Source organism: Alligator sinensis, unplaced genomic scaffold (genome assembly GCF_000455745.1).
Source record: "Alligator sinensis unplaced genomic scaffold, ASM45574v1 scaffold917_1, whole genome shotgun sequence".
In the NCBI taxonomy this organism is placed as follows: domain Eukaryota; kingdom Metazoa; phylum Chordata; order Crocodylia; family Alligatoridae; genus Alligator; species Alligator sinensis.
The window spans coordinates 1,532,787-1,554,349 of record NW_005841988.1 but is presented as its reverse complement, the minus strand read 5'-3'; the positions used below and the strand labels follow the sequence as shown (position 1 = coordinate 1,554,349).

The window sequence follows — 21,563 nt, the reverse complement described above, 5'->3', positions numbered from 1 at the left end:
GAAAAGCAAAAAGATATTTTTTCATTTCCCAGAACGATGTCCTGATCATATAAAATGAGCTAGATAATACAAAACTGAAGCAGGGAGGTATAATTTATATCATCCCATGCCAGGAGGGCACTTTGCAGACAAAAAAAAAAATCACTTGAATTGAAGGCAGAGAGAATGATCACTAAGTGCTTTCACTCAGGGTTCCTAATGGGCCAGATCCACAGAAACCAGATTCGTGAAGGCTGCTCAAAGGAAGCGGTGAGTAATGTACCACTCTACAAACATGAATTTCAAAACCGATTGAAAACAGCTTATAGCCGTTTCCCTCCACTACTGGCTTTTCTCTTGATAGGATTATTACTGCTGGGCCAATCACCAAGTATGGTACCAGTTCATGCCAGCATGCATCTCAAAGCAGACCAATGTCAGTAAAGCTGATCGGTAGCATTAAGGATGGGTGCCTTGTGGGGCTGGTTGTGGGTTACATGTTGCATGCATGTGTGCGTATATAATGGGCTGGTAAGGGTGCGGGATGCGTGGGTGAGTGTTTCCAGCTGCCATCCCTAGGGCTAGGGAGGGTTTCATCTGTGTTCTCTGGACAATGCACAAACCCTGGGTGGTCCTAGACTCTGCTGTCCCTTCCAGCTGCCACTCCTAGAGCTAAGAAGGGCATCATTTACTGTGCATTGAACTTGGGTGGTCATGTACTCTTCACACCCTTCCAGAACTTTTAATTTTCTGAACAAACACTCTATAAGCAGGTGACTTTCCCAGTTATTCAATGACAGTCTACATACCACACATAGGGTCAAAAAAATCTATCTCCTTCCTGGGACTTGACTTATTATTCATTTCTTAATAAAGACAACATAAAATCCACTCCCAGGGCTTGGCCACTAAGCCCACCTCACAGGCTCACTGGAGCACAGACGCAAGCTTCTTTTGCCAGAACAGCCAAGCTCTGAATTCTGCTTCCTCCTTTTAATTACCTCCAGCTGCTGGTCCCTCCCTCCAGGCCTGATATTGCTGGCAGGTGTTGTGGGGTAGGGCCAGCTTCAGCCCCAGATCCAGGACAGATTAACCCTCTCCTTCCCCCTGTGGGGTGCATTTACCTATGGAACAACTTTTAAGGATTCAACTTTTGAGTTACATGACTGTGAAAATCTGAGAAGTGATCTAAAAGAAAAGAAGAATACAGCCTTCATGGCTGTGGAGAAAATACTAGATAGATCTCCCTATGCAGGGTCTGCCTGAGTCTTCAGACAGCATAAATAGCTCAGGATGAAATCTATTCTGTTCATCTTATTGGTGTTTTAAAACAGTCTTTCTGCTCTGGGAATCCCTATCAATACTCCCTTACCAGCAGAGGATTGTGGGTAGTAATAGGAAAGAAGTGCAGTGGGCTAAATCTACCTTCCTGAGTACCACAGATACACCCCAGTGGTTTTGGTAAGCACTCAGAGGCTTTTTGCAGTTGTATCTCTCTTCAGAAGGCAGCTCAGAATCCTGCTATGACCTCTGCTGCTCCTGAGACAAGGAGGAATCTTTCTTCTCACTAAAAATGAATCCTTCGGTCACTGACCTTCCAAGTGGTGGTGGGCCACAGGTGCGCCCTTGAAAAGGTGCACTTACGGTCCTGGATTGCTTTATTCTATCCCACATTCCTTAATACTTTGACATTATACATCACATAATCACAGCAGTTGTTTACAGATATATACAAAGGAAAGAATAACCCCCATAATATGCAATTGAAAGAGAAGCTTTTAAAAACTGGTGGGGAGCATGTTTTGAATTCAGCATCTAAAGCAGATATTATTTTTGCCAAGGATTCCAATGCCATGCTATATACTTGAGATGTGTTTAAAATGGGCATCTGAAAATTCCTGAAGACAACGGGTGCAGATGGAAGTAGCAACTGAAACACTGCAAACGGCCAGTAGGGCTGTGCGAAATTTCACCGGGTGTTTCGGTTCAAACGTGTTTTGATGTGCTTTGAGCTCGAAACAGCGAAATTGAAACAAAACAAAAGGCTCTGAAACAAAATGAGGGCACTTGAAATGTTTCAAAAGTTTCAAAGCTGGGCTTACTTGGCTTCAGCGCCAGTCCCAGCCGGCAGCAGCAGCCTACTGTCATCCCACATCCAGTGTGCAAATCTGGGGGCTTATACCTCTGGGATGAGTCTGGCACAGCCCTGCAGCCCTCCCATGGGTTCAGGCCCCCGGATCTGCATGTGGGATGACAATATGCTGTTGTTGCTGGCTGGGGCCAGTGGCAGCAGCAGTCTTCAAGGTGCTTGCTACAGGCTGCACCCAGTGTCCTACACCTGCATGCTGGATGAGAGGAGGCTGCCGGTGCCTGCTGGGACCAGCACTGGGCACATCCTGAGCCCAGATTCCTGTTTCCGCTGGCCCCAGGCAGCAGTGGCAGCCTCCTGTCATCCAGTGTGCAGATCTGGGGGTTTGCACCCCTGGGAGGGCTGCAGGGCTGTGCCGGACTCCTCCGAGGGGTGAGGGCCCTCCGATCTGCGCGCTAGATGACATGAGGCTGCTGTCCACGTACAGCGCTGGTCCCAGGCAGCAGCGGTAGCCTCTTCTCATCTGGTGTGCTGATCAGGGGGCCTGTACCCCCGAGAGTTGGGCACAGCCCCGCAGCCCTCCTGGGGGTGCGGGCCCCTGGATCTGCGTGCTGTATGACAGGAGGCTGCCACTGCTGCCTGGGGCCAGTGGAAGAAGGAATCTTCCCAGAGCTGGGCGCAGGCTGTGCCCAGCGCTGGTCGGCTGCAGTAGCCTCTGTTCATCTGGCATGCAGGTCCGGGGGCCTGCACCCCTGGGAGGGCTGCAGGGCTGTGCTAGACTCCTCCTGGGGAAACAGGCCCCCGGATCTGCGCGTTGAATGACAGGAGGCTGCCGGCAAGTGTCTTGAGTTTTGCTTTGAACAGTTGGAGGGTCAGTTTCAAAGACACCTCTCCACCTATCTCCTTGAATCTTGGCAGGCTTCGTGCCCTCAGAAGGGGTTACCATACCTACAACTTTTATCCGAATCAGGCAAGAAATGACAGTTTTAGGCATTTTAATGATTTTCCATTATAGCCTGCGGGCAAAATGTCAAAATGCGTTGAAACAGCAAAAGTTTCGACAAAAGGAAACAGAACAGTGCTTCGAAACTAAATGAAACACTGTCTCTTCGAAACGGCGAAATGTACGTTGAAACAAAATGGTGCTGTTTTGCACAGACCTAATGGCCAGCTGTACATGCCTTTTGCAATGTTCCATAAGCAGCTGAAGCCCTGCAAAATAGAACCTATTTGAAGTAGATACCATTTTGAAGGGCATCAGTGCTCTGTACACATCTACACCGTAGGGAGCATGATAGGGGACCTTCCAATATTCCATGTTTTGCTCTCCCCCTTCCCGACAGGAGCAGGGAGACCCCTGCTCCACACCACCCCTGCTACTAGACCTGGAGCCAGGTAAGTGCCTCTCTCCCCCCATGACCTTGGTTGCTGCTGGCTCCTTCCCCTTAAGTGCTAGGGTTGGCAGCCTCCAGACCCCTATCACTGGAGCTACCAGTCTGGCTGGTTGAGCTTGGATCTTCAGGTACCTCTATGGTTCCAGTGGGGAGAATACAGCATCCTGGTTCTTGGAGGGGAGGGAAAGCAGATCCCCACAGCCTCCTATAACACCTCCTGACTGGAGAGTGGCACATTTGAAGCACTCCAGCCAGGGAGAGCTACATGTGCTGCATGTGTGTCCTGCACTGAAATTATGTCCTTCCAAAGTGTTCTAGAGTACATTGTACTTGGAAACATTTATAAGCTTACTTCTGTCTACACCCAACGGACAGAGGCAGTCTTTGACAATCTTGGTTTCATTGCTTATTGAAGTTAAGTAGTTGCTTCATTTGGTACTGAACTGTTTTGCCCAGAACTGTTGACTCTGAAGGAAAATATCTGGCCAAGAATAAACATCTGAAACACTTATTAGTGGAAATGCTATTGTTGTAACTCAGCAGTTCGGTAATGACACTTCTAGTTAAAAATAACATTACAATGTTACAATTACATGAATGTTTGTCTTGAAATATTCTAATGAAATATTGGAGGTTGGCAGTAGATGGCACAGAGTCTGGATTCTTGTTTAGGAAAGAATTTTTGTGAGGAGGAAGAGAAAAGAAAGATAATGAGAGTGCTTGCATGTAAAATCTATATCCATTCCTAAATAAAGCTTGGGGGAAAAAAAAACCTCTCCATGTAGCAGTGCAGATGCAACTTACTTATGTGGTTTATCCTGGATCCTTCATTTTGATAAGCCATAGCAAAAAAGTAATCTGATACTGCATACAATTACTTTTTATCTTGCATAACTTTTATAACTACATTTTCACTAGTATCTTGCAATAATTAAAGTGTCATTTAAAAAAAATTCACAAATCAGATGAACATTTGAATGGACCTGGCTGAATCCTGAATATGCTGATGTTCATATGCATGTAATAACTATATATTAGTGCTCTGGGATGACACGTTTTGAGAGATACAGACAAAATCATACTAATCAAAGATGCTGACTTTCTCATTATACCGGAACCAGGCCTAGGCTTAAAGGATTATCGAAAGCACCGCTTACTACAAAGAAATAGTCATAGAGTAGACATAAAATAGTCTATTAAAGTACTGAAAACAGGTACAAATGTATCATTACAGGATATATGGGTGATGAAAAAACAGTCAATATCCCTCTTTGGAACAGGAGAGAGAAAGAGCAAATATCCTCATTCAAGGTCTGATCCGATACTGCTCAGACAAAACCACCACTACAACTACTGGACCTTTTAAGCCTGAAATGGTCTTGGAAGGCTGTAAATCAAGCTGCAGCCAAGGCTGGGGAGTCTGACTGGGGTGTGTCCATGGTCCTGCTAGGATTTAAACCCAGAGGTATCTAGTTATAGAGCAGGGGCAGACAAAGTCTGGCCTCCAGGTTGGATCAGGCTCGCGGTGGACTCCATTTCTCAGCAGACCCTGCCTGCCTTGCTGCAGGCAGTTTTCCTGGAGATCTCAGGAGCAGCAGGGCTGTAACAGCAAGGGGCCAGGGTTTCCATAGCGACTAACCCAAGGGGTTGGGCAGGGAGCTGCTCCAGGGCTGGGATCTTGTGGCAGTGACAGTGTGGGCTGGAGCCTGGGTAGAGCTGTAATCTGCTGCCCGCACGCTCCAGGCAGAGGCATACAGGTAGCAAAGGCTCTGCCCCGACTCCAGCCCATGTGGTCACTACTGCGAGATCCTGGTGCCCACCCTAGAGCAGCTCTGTATCCAGCTGCACGCCTTGCCAGTGCTGCTTGGGCTGATCTCCATGGAAACTCTGGCCCTACGCTGTCATAACCTTGCTGCTCCTGGGGTCTCCGCGGAAATCGTCTGCTGTGAGGTGGCCATGGGCTGTTTGAAAATAGAGTCTAGCTACCATTTTGCCTGGCCCTGTTTATAGAGTAGTGGTTCTCGTTTTTTGTACCAGGACCCATCTGTAAACATTGATGACCAATCCCAACCCAGTACCCCTCATTCCCAACCTACTACCCCCCACCCCCAGCTCCCCCAGTGTGTGGGGCACAGGGGAGTGCCCCAAGCAACCCCAGGCAGGCTGCAGCTCTGCCACCTGCAAGGAAAAGTCAGCTTCCCATGTTTTTCTCCTTAAAAAATGGATTCTCTTTTAAAGTCTGTGACCCTTTCATATATTCTTGCAACCCACAGGTTGAGAAATGCTGTTCTAGAGGGTCTTGGCACTCCACTTGGGAGTCAGACGTGGGGCCAGGAAGGAAGTTTACCCACTGGTGGGACTGGTATGGACTGTGGGCGCTTTGCCTTCTTCTGTAGCAGGGGGCCTGGCCCTCTACCCGGGATCAGTTTAGCAGGGGGACCACAGCCACCAATGTCCAGCTTCTGTAAAAAGTTGTTCATATTTGTTAATAGCCTAACAGTTATTTGTCTGCATTTCACAGAAGCAAGGCATTGGTCACCACAGCTCCCATCTTTTCCCTGTGGCAGGTCTAGGCACCATGTTGTGTGAGTGGCAACAGCAGTAGTTTTATGGAGAGGTCAGGGGATGAATTTGCAGGGCTGGCATGAGGGACCTCATTCCAGCCCCCTGCTCCAGGCAGCCAGGGGCACTGAGAGCTACAAACACTGCTGCCTCTTGCCTGCACCCCCACTGCTGGCTCTGGCCCCCACTTCCCCAGGCCTGAGATGCAGCCAGCCCAGCCTCCAGCGCTGGACCCAGACTACTGCAGTCCTGCCACGCACCTGGTGGAAGCCAAGCTCGGCCGGGTCCGCGAACAGCCGCCGCGGCCCTGGAGGCGCCGGTGGCCCCACCCCCTCGCGGGAAGCGGCGGGCCCACAGCGCGAAGCGTGGGGGTGAAATGCGCATGCGCACGCCCGGGCGGGTCAATTCAAACCTTATTCCCCCCGCCCCTTCCCCGTTGCCGGTTGCGCTGACGTCACCACGCCGCGCGTCCTTCTCCCTGCGGTTGCTGGCGGTGCCCGCAGAGGAAACGAAAGAAGTAAAGTTTCGTGTCCTGGTTCACGCTGCGGCTCTTGGGCTCGGGTACCTTGGCGCAGACGGGCGCGCTGTGCCCGCCTCCTTCCTGCGCGGGGGGGTGGGGAGCGATTTCCCCGAGAGATGGCTTCGACACACAAGGAGCCGGCGGCGGCGTCGCGGGTCGAGGAACTGGAGGAGGAGCTGCGCCAGTGCCAGGTATCGAGCGGGGAGCAGCATGTCGGAGTCTGCCGAGCGGCCGCCACCTCCAGTCCCCGGTGGCAGCGGCGCGTGCAGTCGTCGCGCTCAGCAGCACTTGTGGGACGACAGCGCATGCGCAGTCGTAACACTGCCCCATGGCGTGGAGCATGCGCAGTGAGAAGTTGGGGCCAGGCCACTCCCCCAAGCCGCGTCCCTCCCCTGTAGTGCTGGGTTGCCCTGTCCCGTGCCCTGTCCCCAGGTGCCCCTTGTAGGGATGGGGACCACTGGCCAGATCCTGCGTGTGGGCAGAAGAGCGTTCTCCATCTAGCCTGCCAGGGAAAAGGTTGTGCACCACTGCTCCTGTTGTTCCACCAGACCAGTGGCAGCAGTGGTGGCAGCCCTGCCTTGGAGGGCGATTCCCACCATGGCTGGGGTGGGAGGCAGTGGGTTGGGAGTGAGGGGCACTGGGTAAGGAATGTCCATCAATGTTTACAAAAGGGTTGTGATACAAAAAAGGCTGAGCTCTAGCCAGGAACCCCCAGAGCATAGGCACACCCCAGTCAAAAGTCCCCAGGCTTGGCTGCAGCTTGGTTTACAGCTGTTCATGGGCCAGTAGGAGTAGAGAGGCCTGTCCTCCTTCTTTCAGACTAGACTATGGGAGGCTGTGATAAAAAATGGGATGGATCTGAGTAGATCCACCTTCACATGTTTGCTGTAAAGCACATGAGATGGGGTGGCTGGATGCCCACTAGGCTTTAAGACCAGGAGGTGCTGAACCTCTGCAGCACTGTTGATGGTGTTTCATGATGCGTCTTGTTACATCAACTTGCCTTCCACCACCGCTGCTTCGAAGCTGTATGGGACACCTAATGTTTGTGAAGGGGTACCCAAGTTCTGCACAAACCCCCCAAAAACAAAGCCATGAATAGAGGAATTCAGCCATTCTTGCGTACAATAGTCATATAGCCCTGGAAGTAGGCACCAGTCCGAACAATTAGAGTTGCAAGAAACCTCAGGAGGTCTAGTCCAGTGGTTCCCAACCTTTTTTTTTACTGTGGCCTGGCAGGAGCAGGACAGGGCACGCAGAGCTGGCTGCCTCCCTCCTGGGGCTCCCCTGCCACCCAGCTTTAACCCCGGAAGCTCAGCTGTGACCCCGGAAGCCGCTCACCTAGCTGGACAGATGGGGCTCCAAGCAGAGGGCTTGTACCATGACTCTGCAGCCAACCTGTTGCGGCCTGGTACCGGGCTGTGGTCTGGTGGTTAGGAGCCACAGATCTATTCCAACTCCCTTCTCGAAGCAGGACCATCCCCAACTAGATCATCCAAGCCAAAGCTTTGTCTAGCTAGGTCTTAAAAAACCTCCAAGGATGGAGCTTCCACCACCTCTCTGGGTAACCTGTTCCAGTGCTTCCTGGTAAGAGAGTTTTTCCTATTATCTAACCTAAACTTCTGTCTGTGACTTGATGTTACTGTCTGTTTTCTTAAGGTGTGCCTTCAGTGTGTCCTTGTAGCGTTTCCTCTGGCCACAAGATCTCAGGCTGTTACTAAGCCGGGAGTAGAGCGCTTGTTTTGGGAGTCAAGAATCAGGGCTGCGCACACAATGTCCTATCTACTGAAGTTGGTGTTTGGGAATCACAGACTCCATGCTGGTAACTTTGGATTCAGTAAGAATGCTCGTCCATCAGACCAGGTTGGGCAAAACCTGCAGCCCAAGTGGTACAGGCAGCCTCTGTGGGTGGCATATGTTAGATCAGGGAGGACACAGGCAGGACAGTAGCAGATAGGGCAGAATGCAGAGCATCTTTGGGGAGGGTGCCGGGATAATTTGTGGCACGTCTGCCAAAAGAGTTGGTCCCGGCTGCCCTAGATCACAGATGATCTTGAGTTTATTCTGTTTCGTATTATCAAAGTGTTAGTAATGTAAGACCTCCCCACAGCAAGTGGCTTTGGGCTGGGATGCGAGTGGGGGCTTGACCTTGGGGGTAGGTTAGGCACTAGTTTTCCAGCATGTTCTTTCCACTCCATGGCATCATTTTACAGAACTCTCTACTCCTACTGGCCCATGAACAGCTGTAAACTAAGCTGCAGCCAAGCCTGGGGACTTTTGACTGGGGTGTGCCTATGCTCTGGGGGTTCCCGGCTAGAGCAGGGGTTCTCAGCCTTTTTTGTATCACAACTCCATAGTCTGAAGTGGAAAATGTATATCAATAGGATTAAATTTATAGTATCAATGTTTCTGTTCTCTTCATTTCACTCAAAATATGTAGGTTCTGACCTTTTAACCATCCATATAGACTTGTCTTCAAGAAAATAAGACTGTTTAAAATGAATACATTTTTAATGTAAATTTGTTTATGGATTAATTATTTCATAGGTCCCCACACAGTGAAAAGAAAGTTGGAAGTAGAAACATGGTTAATGCCTATGTAGATCAAGTATAGTCTACTCATCCATTTTGTTGAGTTACATTCCCATCTATCTTCACTGCTTCTGTAGTTTCAAATGGGTATGATATTCTTCAGTTCTTGCTCTAAATTGCTAATATTGCTGTGTTCTGTTAAGTAGTTATTCTATGGCAGGGTGGACAAAATGACAGATCTGGCCGGCAGTTGGACACCATTTTCCCAGCAGCCCCTATCCGTGATGCTGCGGCCAGTTTCCATGGAGGCCCTGGCACCAGCAGTTCATGGGGCCAGGGTTTCCATGGAGACCAGCCCTGGCAGGGCGTGTGGCTGGGTGGGGAGCTGCTCCGTGGCTGGGGCTGGGATCTTGTGGTGGTGACATAATGGTCCGGAGCCAGGGCAGAACCGTGATCTGTTGCCTGCATGCCCCTGCCCTTATTAACTCCCCTAAAACAGTCTGAGCTACTCATGGCAACCTCATTTGGCAAACAGCTATTTGTCTGATGGGCTCAGTAGACAGTTACAACTTTTGGACTGTCCTCAGTGCTGTCAGGTAGCAGTCTTTGCTTCATGGCTACAGAAGCAGATACAGTGCGAAAGAGAAGAGTGCTGAAATTGATGGCTGCTAGTCAATTTTACAGAGGCAATAATAGTCTTCAGTTTCAAGGCTACTATTAGCAGAGAAGCTGACTAGCAGCTGATTGATTAATTGAGTCTGCCAGCCATATGAATGGCAAGGTATTTGTTCTGTCAGGAGGTATAACAAAGTGTGAACAGTTGAGCACATGCTGTGTTTGCATGAACTAGCCGGCATGCTTAATGTGCATAAGCAGTGCCTTTTAATATTGAGCTCAATGGGAGATGGTGGATGGCTTGTGCTGTTTGTATGATTTAAATGGCTTATAGTGGTTTTAGCTGCTATCTTTTACATCAAGGTTTTATACTGCTGCTTCTTGCCCTATATCTGTGCACCTTCCATGGAATATCATTAACAGTCCTGAAGTCCCTACTGGGCTTTCTGGAATTTCTGGCTCCTTTCTCAATGAAAAACTCTTAACTTTTTACTTTTTTCCCTTTTGCTATATATTTTTTCTTTCTATTTTAGGTTGTGTGGCAATTTATTAATTAAGGTAGAAGGTGGTGTCAGTATTGCAGATATTCTTGCTTTGATAGGAAGACTTTTTTTTTTAAAAGGAGGACTTTGCAATTTATGTTAAGCTTGTGCTGTTACCTGAGGCCCTGGGTGAGGTTTTTCCCCCCGCTTTGAGTTTTGTCCTGGGTTGTGTATTCTCTGTTGTTGCAGAAGGGCACAATAATCTGGAGGTTCCTATGTCAAAATCTGGGCTATAGATATTTTGCTGTAGTCTCTCAACTTCTGTGATGGTCTACTCTTGACCATTTTAATTAGCACAGGAACCAGAGCTCAGCTTGTCCCATCTTCCAGGTGAGTTTTGGGCTTTGGGACTATTCGCATATGCTTTCCCAATGACTATTCAGTTGTTTATATAAACTATCCAGTATTTATCTAGCTTCATCAGAAGGGAATGCTCAAGGTAGATTCACTCCAGAGTTTCCCTGTAACTAAGTGCTAGTGTTTGGTACCCTTGACTTGGAAGCCTTTTGAACTTCAAATCTCTGATCTATTCAGGAAGAGATGGTGTTTGAAACCATGTCTCCCACATACCAAGAGAGTGCATCCTTGCTGACACGTATCGCTATCCCTATCCAATTTTGTGAATAGCATCAAATACTCTTTGCATCTAACCTTTTGCCTTCATTAAAGTGCCAGATATAGATTCATAGATGCTAGGGTCAGAAGGGACCTCAACAGATCATTTTTGGGTTGAATAAAACTTTTCCTTTGTTTTTAAAAAAAAAATCAGTTTGTTTAAGCCCACAGTCAAGGTTTCCTTTTTTTTTAATTGCACACGCATGCGTGCGTGCGCGCGCACACACACACATGCTTTTTACAATAAATGTGTATATTATGAAAAAGGTACGTGTCATATATATATATATATATATATATATATATTAGGTCTCTGGCTGCCAAAAACCCCAGTTATTTGTACAGCCCTACTCTTAGAAGCCTTGCTGTGAGTGAAGAGGGTTATGTGTTATTCAGTGGCATATTGCTGTTTGGTCACTTGATTGACCCAATAGGTTTTATGATCCCATGTTTTTTTCTTGTGAGCCTTTAAATAGGTACTTTGCGTCAGTCTTTCATCAGTCCCGTGGGATGCCCATGCCCTGTACAGGGCCGGGAAGTCCGGGTGAGGGTGATCCCCTGCCCTCCTTCAATGCTGACTTTCTGAAGGAACATCTTGAGAAGCTGGATACCTTCAAGTCAGCCGGCCCTGACAATCTTCACCCCAGGGTACTCAAGGAGCTGGCGAGCATCATAGCCCAGCCTCTAGCACGGATCTTTGAAAACTGTTGGCGCTCTGGTGTAGTGCCCAAAGACTGGAAGAAGGCCAATGTGGTGCCTATCTTCAAGAAAGGGAGGAAAGTGGATCCGGCTAACTATAGGCCCATCAGCCTGACTTCTATCCCGGGGAAGATCTTAGAAAAGTTTATTAAAGAGACCGACAGTCTTTTATACAATGTTTCCACCCAGCTGTTGTCAATCTCCAGTTGTCCGCCGCCAGCCAGGAAGACTCAATTGGCAATTAAGCCTTTTGTTATCCCAATCTGATTGAACACCTCATTGCTGTCAGCAGGTAATGAATACTTCCCCAAAGTCCATAGTGGGTATTTAGCATCCTGGATGGGTGAACAGTCAATATGTTGCCCAGTTCCATGGATTGGACAGAAAGTTCTCAACAAAATGGGTGCTTTTCCCAGACATTCCCGTAACAGGGGCAGTCTCCCCCTGTTACAACCCTATAAAATTAGGAGCATGCAACATTTTGAATTTAAGAGTCCAAGGGAAAAAAAATCTTTCTGATCTCACAGGGATGCTTGGAATCTGGAGAGTGCTCATCACCTGAACAAAACTAATGATTGTGTATCAATGCTATTCCCTCAGAAATGTAAAGCCACTTAGACGTACTTTACTCTCAGACCCTTGGGTCTGTCCCTTATTCCCCAGCATAAAAATAGCTCATTATCCCATTTGGTCATCACACAGAGAGCACTAAAGAACAGCTCAGAATTAATTCTCCACTTTCCAGCTACAGATGGTGGATAAGATTTATTATGCATCCATAGATGCTTCTCAAGCAAATCCCGGGACATCATTCTCCCCTTGTACTTGGCCTTGGTGAGGCCGCAACTGGAGTACTGCGTCCAGTTTTGGGCTCCACAATTCAAAAAGGATGTGGAGAAGCTTGAGAGAGTCCAGAGAAGAGCCACGCGCATGATCAGAGGTCAGGGAAGCAGACCCTACGATGACAGGCTGAGAGCCCTGGGGCTCTTTAGCCTGGAAAAGCGCAGGCTCAGGGGTGATCTGATGGCCACCTACAAGTTTATCAAGGGTGACCACCAGTATCTGGGGGAACGTTTGTTCACCAGAGCGCCCCAAGGGATGACGAGGTCGAATGGTCACAAACTACTTCAAGATCGTTTCAGGCTGGACATAAGGAAGAACTTCTTTACTGTCCGAGCCCCCAAGGTCTGGAACAGCCTGCCACCGGAGGTGGTTCAAGCGCCTTCATTGAACACCTTCAAGATGAAACTGGATGCTTATCTTGCTGGGATCCTATGACCCCAGCTGACTTCCTGCCCTTTGGGCGGGGGGGCTGGACTCGATGATCTTCTGAGGTCCCTTCCAGCCCTGATGTCTATGAAAGTTAAAACAAGGAAGAAAATACCCTTTTCTAAACTCAAATTATTTTCCATTCTGGTTGGTCGGTTCATTCTTTCCTGACTTACATGCTGTTACTGCTAAGTATCAGCATGAAGGCTACTCCTTTGTAGGACTGGGAATTTGGGAGTGGGTATTGTTGGAACCCGAGGAGCTGGCCTCTCAGCTTTAATAAAGTGGCCTGATGCTTTCTTCTTTTTCTCTGTTTTAGGGTTTGTCTACATTAGTGATTCTCAAGCAGGGTACCTTGAAATCCTTTCAAGGGTGCTGTGGGATGCCATGTGGTATGAGCACTGTTACATGTGCAAACATGATTCACAAGATAAACTTAAAGATTTCTAGTAGGAATCCATAGTGTTGCCTGCTGTGATCTTTCTGAGTTCTTTGCAGTGAAAGAATTGCTCTAGTGTTTTTCTGTAATAAAAAAAAAAAAGTGAAAACTAAGAGCTTGCATTTTCCTAAGGATGTCTCAGTCTACCAAGGAGTGCTTTGAATCTAAAAAGGTTGAGAACCACTGGCTTACACTGTAGAGTTTCCTCTGTGATTTAGTTGGTCATCCCCTGGTGGTATAGAAGTAGTGTATACGAATTGTTTTTTCTCAAATTACAAGCTAAGGTGACAAAAATCATGGTTTTGCTGACAGCTCTTTTTACACCTCTGGCTGACAGAGCTATACCAGCAAACTTTGTAAAAGAGAAGTACTAAGGCCCTAAGTACATGCATTTAAAAAGCCCAAGGTGAAAGCAGTCTAAGAATTGTGCTTTCCTCAAAGTGTTCTAGATTAGGTCGTGAGGGGTGCCAGGCTGGGCCTGCAAGGCAGCAGGGCTCATTCATAGATTATAGAGTCGGAAGGGGCCCAATGGATCATCGTGTCTGACCCTCTGCCCCTGGCAGGAAAGAGGACCGAGGTCAGGTGACCCCAGCCAGGTGATTGTCAAGCCTCCTCTTGAAGACCTCCAAGTTAGGTGATAGGACCACTTTCTTGGAAGCCCATTCCAGACTCTGGCCACCGTTATTGTAAAAAATTTCTTCCTAATGTCTAACCTAAATCTCCTCTCCACTAGTTTGCACCCATTATTCCTAGTTACTCCCTGGGGCGTTCTGGTAAACTGCATCCCCAATTCCTTGCTGTCCTCCCCTGATAAATGTATAGGTGGCTACAAGGTCACCCCTCAGCTGTCTTTTGTACAGGTTGAAGAGATCCAAATCTCTCAACCTCTCCTCATAGGGTCTTTCACGGAGACCACTAATCATGTGAGTGGCCCTCCTCTGAACCCTCTCCAGATCCTCCGTGTCCCTCTTGAAGTGTGGTGCCCAAAACTGGACACAGTACTCCAACTGTGGCCTGACCAATGCTGCATAGAGGGGGAGCATCACCTCCCTCAATCTGTTGGTCATGTATCTGCTAATACATGACAAGGTGTGATTGGCTTTGTTGATGGCCTCATTACACTGCTGGCTCATGTTCATCATGGAGTCAACTATGACTCCAAGATCTCTCTCAGCCTCTGAGCTGCTGAGCAGGACATCCCCCAACCTGTAGGTGTGCTGGGGATTCCTCCTTCCTTGCCTCTGTGGAGTACCTTACATTTATCTTTGTTAAATTGCATCCTATTACCTTCCGCTCATTGATCTAACCTGTTCAGGTCAGCCTGTAACTGCTCCCTGCCCTCTGGTCTATTCACTTTGCCCCATAATTTGGTATCATCTGCAAACTTGGAGAGGGTGCTCACCACACCCTCATCCAAATCGCTGATGAAGTTATTAAATAACACCGGTCCAAGGACCGAAACTTGCGGGACCTCGCTGCCCACCTCCTTCCAGGCCGAGAATCACCTGTCAACCACTACTCTCTGTGTGCAGTCCCTAAGCCAGTTAGCCACCCACGTGACTGTGTGGGCGTCCACTCCACAGTCCGTTAGCTTCTCTATAAGAATAGGGTGCGAAACTGTGTCGAAGGTCTTCCTAAAATCCAGGTAGTTGACATCGGCCTCTGCTCCTGTGTCAAGGCAGTGTGTGACTTGGTCATAAAAGGCTATAAGGTTTGTCAGGCAGGATCTGACAAACCCGTGCTGGTTTCCTTTCAGCATCGTTTCCCCTGCTGGGCTTTCACAAATGTGCTCTTTGACAATTTTTTCTAGTATTTTCCCAGGGATAGAGGTGAGACTGACTGGCCTAAAGTTACCCAGCTCCTCCCTTCTCCCCTTCTTAAAAATGTGCACCACGTTGGCCTTTTTCCAGGCCTCAGGGACCTGTCCGGAGCACCATGAGAGCTCAAACAGCAATGACACTGGCCAATTCCTTCAGCACCTGTGGATGTAGGCTCCATTCTCCTGCTCACCTGCTCCTAGTTCTGGGCACAGCAAAAAGCCGCAAGCAACTTTGAGCTGTAGCCATCAGGAGGCTGCGGCAGGTGGAGGGGCAGTAGAGCCCTCCTGCTGTGCAGACCCAGCCTGCTCTTCCCGCACCTCCTACTTTCCCCAGGACCCAAGCCAGCAAGCTAATTGTTTTTGTTTCTTTAAAGATTATGAGGAGCTGTTGTTGGCATCTTGTTGTCCTGTTTGCTTATCATAGCTGTTTCCAAAATATGGGGGTAGAAGTAAAAGATCCATTAGCTTTCTGGTGTTTTGTCCCTCTTGAAAAAAAGAATTGTCAGTGCTATCAAATGAGGTGTTTTCTGACCAAGGTCCAGTTTTTGTCTTTCTGATCAAAATGTGTTAAATTATTTGGGGTAGAAAGTTTTATGAGCTTACTACTGATCTGAGAGTTTCAGCAAGTTAGTGTTTTAACTCTACACAAGTTTTGAACTCCATGCATTGCTCTTGAAATTGGGGCAAAATGCCTCTTATGCTTCCATTAATTAAATACTAAGTTATTTTGTTAGTGATTAGACCAGGATCATATTTACTGATTGGTGTCATGGCATGCCAGCTGTTTAGTGTTTTGTTTTTTATTGTTTTATATTGGGATATTTTGCCATAAGGAGCCCAAGTCACGTGAGTTTAATGTTGCTAATGAGAAGGCTGTAACAATTGTGCATTGTAGTCAGAAAAATGACTCTAATAGGTAAGGTTGCCCAATCTTCCTATTTTTTAGTTGCTTGGAACTTGGAAAGACTTCAGCTGTGTGCACTGAAGGTTTTTTATTCTTGGGGTTTTGCCCCATGATGAACAGTTTGGAAGGCTTGAGTAAAGTTGGGCAGTTTTTGCAAAGTGAGAATAGTTAAAAACAGGTATTTTTCCTAATATTAATATTTTCATACTACTTCTTTTTTGCTTTTTAGCAGTGTCCATGGTTTGGAGCAGGAACTTAAAATTTGGTAGGGAAACTGGCAGATTTTAGAGTAACGGTAAAAATCCATCCTGATATGCTCAAGTTATGATTAATTTGGAGTGGGGTAACATTACCAGTTGCACATTCTCAGTAGAGCTTTTAGACCACTGGTTCTCCAGCTTTTTAAATTCAAGGCTCCCCTTAGAAAATGCCAGCCCTTAGCTTTTGCTTATTTCATGAAAATGGGGAAAAATAGATTAATTTTTCTGGTGCAGAGAGTTCAGTATGACCATGATACGTCATACTGTTTTTGGATTCCCATTCCAAACCTGTGAGTTGATCTTGTGAATTGTGTGTAGGTATTTACACATCTAACAGTGCTAATAGTGTGCAGCAGCCTTAAAAGGATTTCACATCACCCTGGTAGAGAATCACTTTAGTTGTTTGCTTTCTGGAACATTCCAGCTGCTTTGGGCCATGTGGCTTCTTTGCCATGCTGAAATGTTGCCAAAAAGGCTAACAGCATACTGGGCTGCATTAGTAGGAGCGTTGCCAGCAGATGGAGGGAAATAATTTTTCCTCTCTATTCTGCGCTGGTGAGGCCGCATCTGGAGTGCTGTGTCCAGTTTTGTGCCCCCCAAAAGATAGATTGAAAGGATGTGGACAAGTTAGAGTCCAGCAGAAGGCAATGAAAATGGTTCAGGGGCTGGGGCATATGACTTATGAGGAGAAGCTGAGGGAACTGGGTTTATTTAGTCTGAAGAAGAGAAGACCGGAAGGGGATTTGATAGCAGCCTTCATCTCCCTGAAATGTGCGTACAAAGAGGATGGAGCTAGACTGTTCTCACTGGTGACAGATGACAGAACAAGGAGCAATGGTCTCAAGTTGCACGAAGGGAAGTTTTGGTTTGATATTAGGAAAAATGTTCTCGCTATGACCAGAGCTGACCCGAGCAGGATGCAGGGCCTGGGGCAAATTGGCCCATGTGGGGCCCCATCCCCACTCTGATCCCATGGGCCCCAGACCCAAAGAAGCTCTGCCCAGCTCCGCGGGGCCCCCCAAAGCGTGGGGCCTGGGGTGGTCGCCCTGATTTGCGCCCTCCCCTCCCCAGGGACAGCTCTGACTAGGACAACGGTAAAGCACTGGAACAGGTTACCTAGAGAGTTGGTGGAATCTCCATTGTTGAAGGTTTTTAAAGGCCTGGCTCAACAAAGCATTGGCTGGGATGATCTAGCTGCGGCTGGTCCTGTTTTGAGCAGGAGTTTAGACTAGATGACCTCCTGAGGTCCCTTCCAACCCTCATTTTTCCATCGTTCTATGATTCTATCTGGACCGTTTCCAGACTGGGCAGAATACTAATGGACAGTTTCCTTAGTATTAACCCAGCAGTGTTGGCTGTGTGGTAGTTTCTGTCTACTATGTGGGAGATCTGAGTTCAAGTCCTGGCTGTGTCAAATAGGGGAGAATGAAGTGACAGAGGGGAAATTCTTTAGGAAGCACTGCTTCACAGTCAGGGCAGCTGGGATCTGGAACCAACTTCCAAGGGAAGTGGTGTTTGTTCCTCCCCTGGGGGGGGTCTTCAAAAGGAGGCTAGATAGTCACCTAGCCAGGGTTGTTTGATCCCAGCATTCTTTCCTGCCCATGGCAGGGGGTTGGACTTGATGACCTGCTCAGATCTCTTCTGATCCTACCAACTGTGAAATTCTATTTCCCCCTCATTGTACCGTTTGACCAAGGGTCTGGACTTCATGTTGATTTGGGAGACTTTACTTTCACAAATTACTGTTAATAAGTTTGTTTACTAGAGCAGCCATTATTATTTAGCATGACCTCATAATCTAGAAAGTTGGCAAGTATTATTTTGTTCCCTTTTATCTTTTTTTCTTTGCTATGCCTCCCACTCCCCCTTCCTTACCTTACAGATGAGAGGTCTGAGAGGCTACCCAAGTCAGAGATACTGACTTGGGTTTCGCGTCATGTACCCTGATGTCAAGGGGACATGACGCAAATAAATAAATCCATTACAGTTGCACTTTTGCTTCAATCTTACTGCAAGTCTTTAGAGGTACTACTGAACTGACTGTGTCTTGGAAAAAAAAATGTCACTTTGGTGTCATTCAGTGCATGCCAGAAAAATCTATCTTATTTCTATCTTTTGACACCAAAATATCAGGTCAATAGGTGTCAATTGGAAATTTATTGGAAACATTATCTACAGCAAAATCCATTATTATCTTTGTGGCACTGTTTATAGTTATGGACTACATTTTTCTATGAAATCACAAGTAATGGCAGGTGATGTCAAACCATTATTGCTTATTACAAGCTTTAAGTCATCTGTCTCGTGCTTTAGTATAGACAAATATCGCTATAACAATTATAACATATAATTTTTAGTAGTCCATACTTGTGTTAAACAGCATGAGTTCTGAATAAGGATGTAATCTCTGTGGTATAGTAAATGACAGTATCTTCCCTTTTGTCATTTTCTGTTCAAAGACAACTGCTTCTTTGTTGCCTAAATTATTAATGGAGACAACACAAAAAGAAAGTCTTTAAAATAGAAACTGATAAAAGGGAGACACATTTTAATTTATTATTCTAGTAGCATAAGATTAGGTGTTCATTTTGGGTTGTTCTATTGCAACATAAAGGAATTTCAAAGGGGAGATTTTTTTTTCAATAATACCAACCTTAAAGACATTTTATTCTAAGCTGATTGGACTGATAACTTGAAGGTGTATTTTTCTTCTTGATTGCATCTATCTTGTTATTAGATATGATTGTACATACCATGTGCTTCCATTGATGATTCTTATGCGGTTAGAAACTAACCCCAATGTTGTTTTTATAGCTTGATTTTGTAAGGTGCTAAAGTGCTTCCCTGTGAATTAGTGAGCACTCATGTCTCCCGATGAGTGCTGAGAAGCTTAGCTCCTCAAAGAATCAGGCCCTATGATGCACAAGAATGTTCTATACTGTATGATCACTTATTTAGCCGGAATGGGTCATGGAGAATATGCTTTTTATTTAAGGGTAAAGTATGTGACTAGAAATTACAAAAAGTTCCAGCATAGTAGGATTTGGTGAGTCTGCAGTGGCAGCATACTAGCAATGTAATTTTAAAAGCCGTACAATACATCAAAAAGCAAAGGTACGTCACTTGTGTATAAAAATTCATACAGCAGCCTTATTAAAGTCTTCTACCCTTTAGTCAGAAACACTTTAGTTTAGATGATAGGGCAGTCCAAAGAAATCTATATTAAGAATTTTCTCAAAATGGTATGTTACACTTTGCAGCATACATGTATTTACTTGGCCTTTCAAAAAATCTTTAGAAGCTAATTGGATATTTACTTATTGGAGTGTGCTATTTTGCATTTCCATACAAATTCTTCTGGCCTGACAATCGTGAATAATTTCCTTGGCGTCGAAAAATTTACTTCCTGAAGTAGAGCATCTAAAATCTCTGATTTTTGTTACAGTTTTTTTCCTAAAAACTACAGCAAACCAATAGCTCCCTCTGTCCTTCATCTCCTTTATTTTCCTTTTTTGGGGACCTCCCTTGGTACAATTTTTTACTGTAAATCATAAGGCTGTGCTGCCAATTAGTGCTTGTTTCTTTCTTTCTTATTTGTTTTGGATGACATTCTGCTTGAGGTCAGAAGATAAGGAATGCCTTTCCACTGCTCTAGTGAGCTTTCATTTGTGCATAGTGCTTAAAGATTTGGATGTTCTACTATTGGAATAACTTTAAAATTAATGGTGGTGGTATTACTTTTTTGTTTTATTCCAAAACAAAAATATCCATCCGAACTGTTTCGTCAAGGCACTATAGCAAGATGTGCACTGGTACTTAAGTCTATGCTGCATGCTTACAGTGCCAGGCAGCAGCATGCTCAGACACACTGTGTTGCTCCCTATGGGCTACCTCCTGAACTGGAACATTACAGTTGTGTTTGCAGTATGGTAGGGATAGGCTAATTGGTACTGTCACTGAGCAGCAGGGGTGGACTAAGGGGGAGCTGCATCTGACTTCAATTCCATCTCTACTCCTGCTGCCTGTGGGAGCTAAGGGCCTGATCCTGGCACAGTTGGGCCACCCAGACATTTCTTCCCAGCTGGTTGCACAGCCAGCAATGCCTGTTGAGTCATCTGAGAGCCTTTCTTCCTGAGATGATGCAGTAGCCACTGTTAACTGCCTGTCTGGTTTGGGAAGAGGGGTCAGGCAGCAGGATCAGGTTCTCAGCCTGATCCTGCCTGGACTTCCCTGTGCAACCTAACTATGGGTGGTTGAGCCCAATCTTTTCGAGTAGGTTGGGGACAAAAGGGTTCGGGCCTTTCCTCCTCCTTCTTCTGTCTCTCCCTCTGTCGACAGAAACACACCGGGGAGGCAGTGAGATAAGAAAATCGCTTTTACTCACTATTCAGGCAACAATCTCGTACAGCTGTGTCAGGAATCTAGTTCGCCGATTTCCCCGGGAGCTCTTGAGCATACTCGGATGGTATACGAAATCGTGATGGGGCTGTCCAGGTTTTCGTGGACGCAGGACCTTCGGCGAGGATGATCAGTCCTCTCCGATATTACGCGGGTCCCCCTCCGTTGTTTTGGCGCGCTCCCCTTTTAACCAGGCAGCGTCTGCCCGCCCCCTGCCAATCAGCACGAGCGGGAATGCTGCTAACCGCGCCCATCACTCCTCCTCCCCATGCTATGAGCACGGCTTGCTCTCACGTTGGTGTTTGGTCATTTTTTTTTCTTATTTCTTTACCACATGCCCCCTTGACCAAATGCCAATCTCGAGCATGGTTGGGCTCAAGAACTCCCTTCAAATACAGACAGCTGATACAGGTATATAATAAAATACTAAAAAATGACTAAGTCTAATCAAGTCTGTCTAGATGCAGCACGACGTTTCTGCCGGGAGGTCATCGCCAATGGGTTCACTCGTGGCGACGAACCTCACATCGTGTTATGCATTGACGACTTCATGCCGCTTCGGGCTGGAAAACAAAACTCGGGGTTCATTAATAACATGTACTAAACTGTACTGCGTCGACTTAGCCAATTATGATGAGCTAAGACGGTGCGTCTGGGTGTGACTGCTTCAGGGGAAACAAGATAGGTGTTTGGGTACGGACAAAGCTGTCGATTGTCCCATTCATCGCTGCAACTGCTAGGGCTGGTGCGTTGCGGTAACCTTGGGGACAAACCTTCCAGGAAAACATCTGTCCGCCTACATGCATATTAAGGATCCCATATGGATCACGTATAGGAATCGAATAAAACATGTCCTTTAAATCTAGCGTGGCGGCAAACCACTCTCCGCCTCTCTGCATGTCGGCCATGCCGTCGAGGATGTCCGAG

The 21,563-nt window shown here is 46.8% G+C and overlaps 1 protein-coding gene across 1 annotated transcript in view; it reads left to right on the top strand.

Moving 5' to 3' along the window:
- The first annotated feature begins 6,630 nt into the window (after nt 1-6,630).
- Nucleotides 6,631-21,563, top strand: part of CNTLN (centlein) — a 383,712-nt gene continuing 368,779 nt past the window's right edge. Inside the window, 1 exon segment of the mRNA XM_025201267.1 lies at nt 6,631-6,735. Coding sequence (XP_025057052.1) covers nt 6,661-6,735 — 75 coding nt within the window. The 5' untranslated portion in view covers nt 6,631-6,660.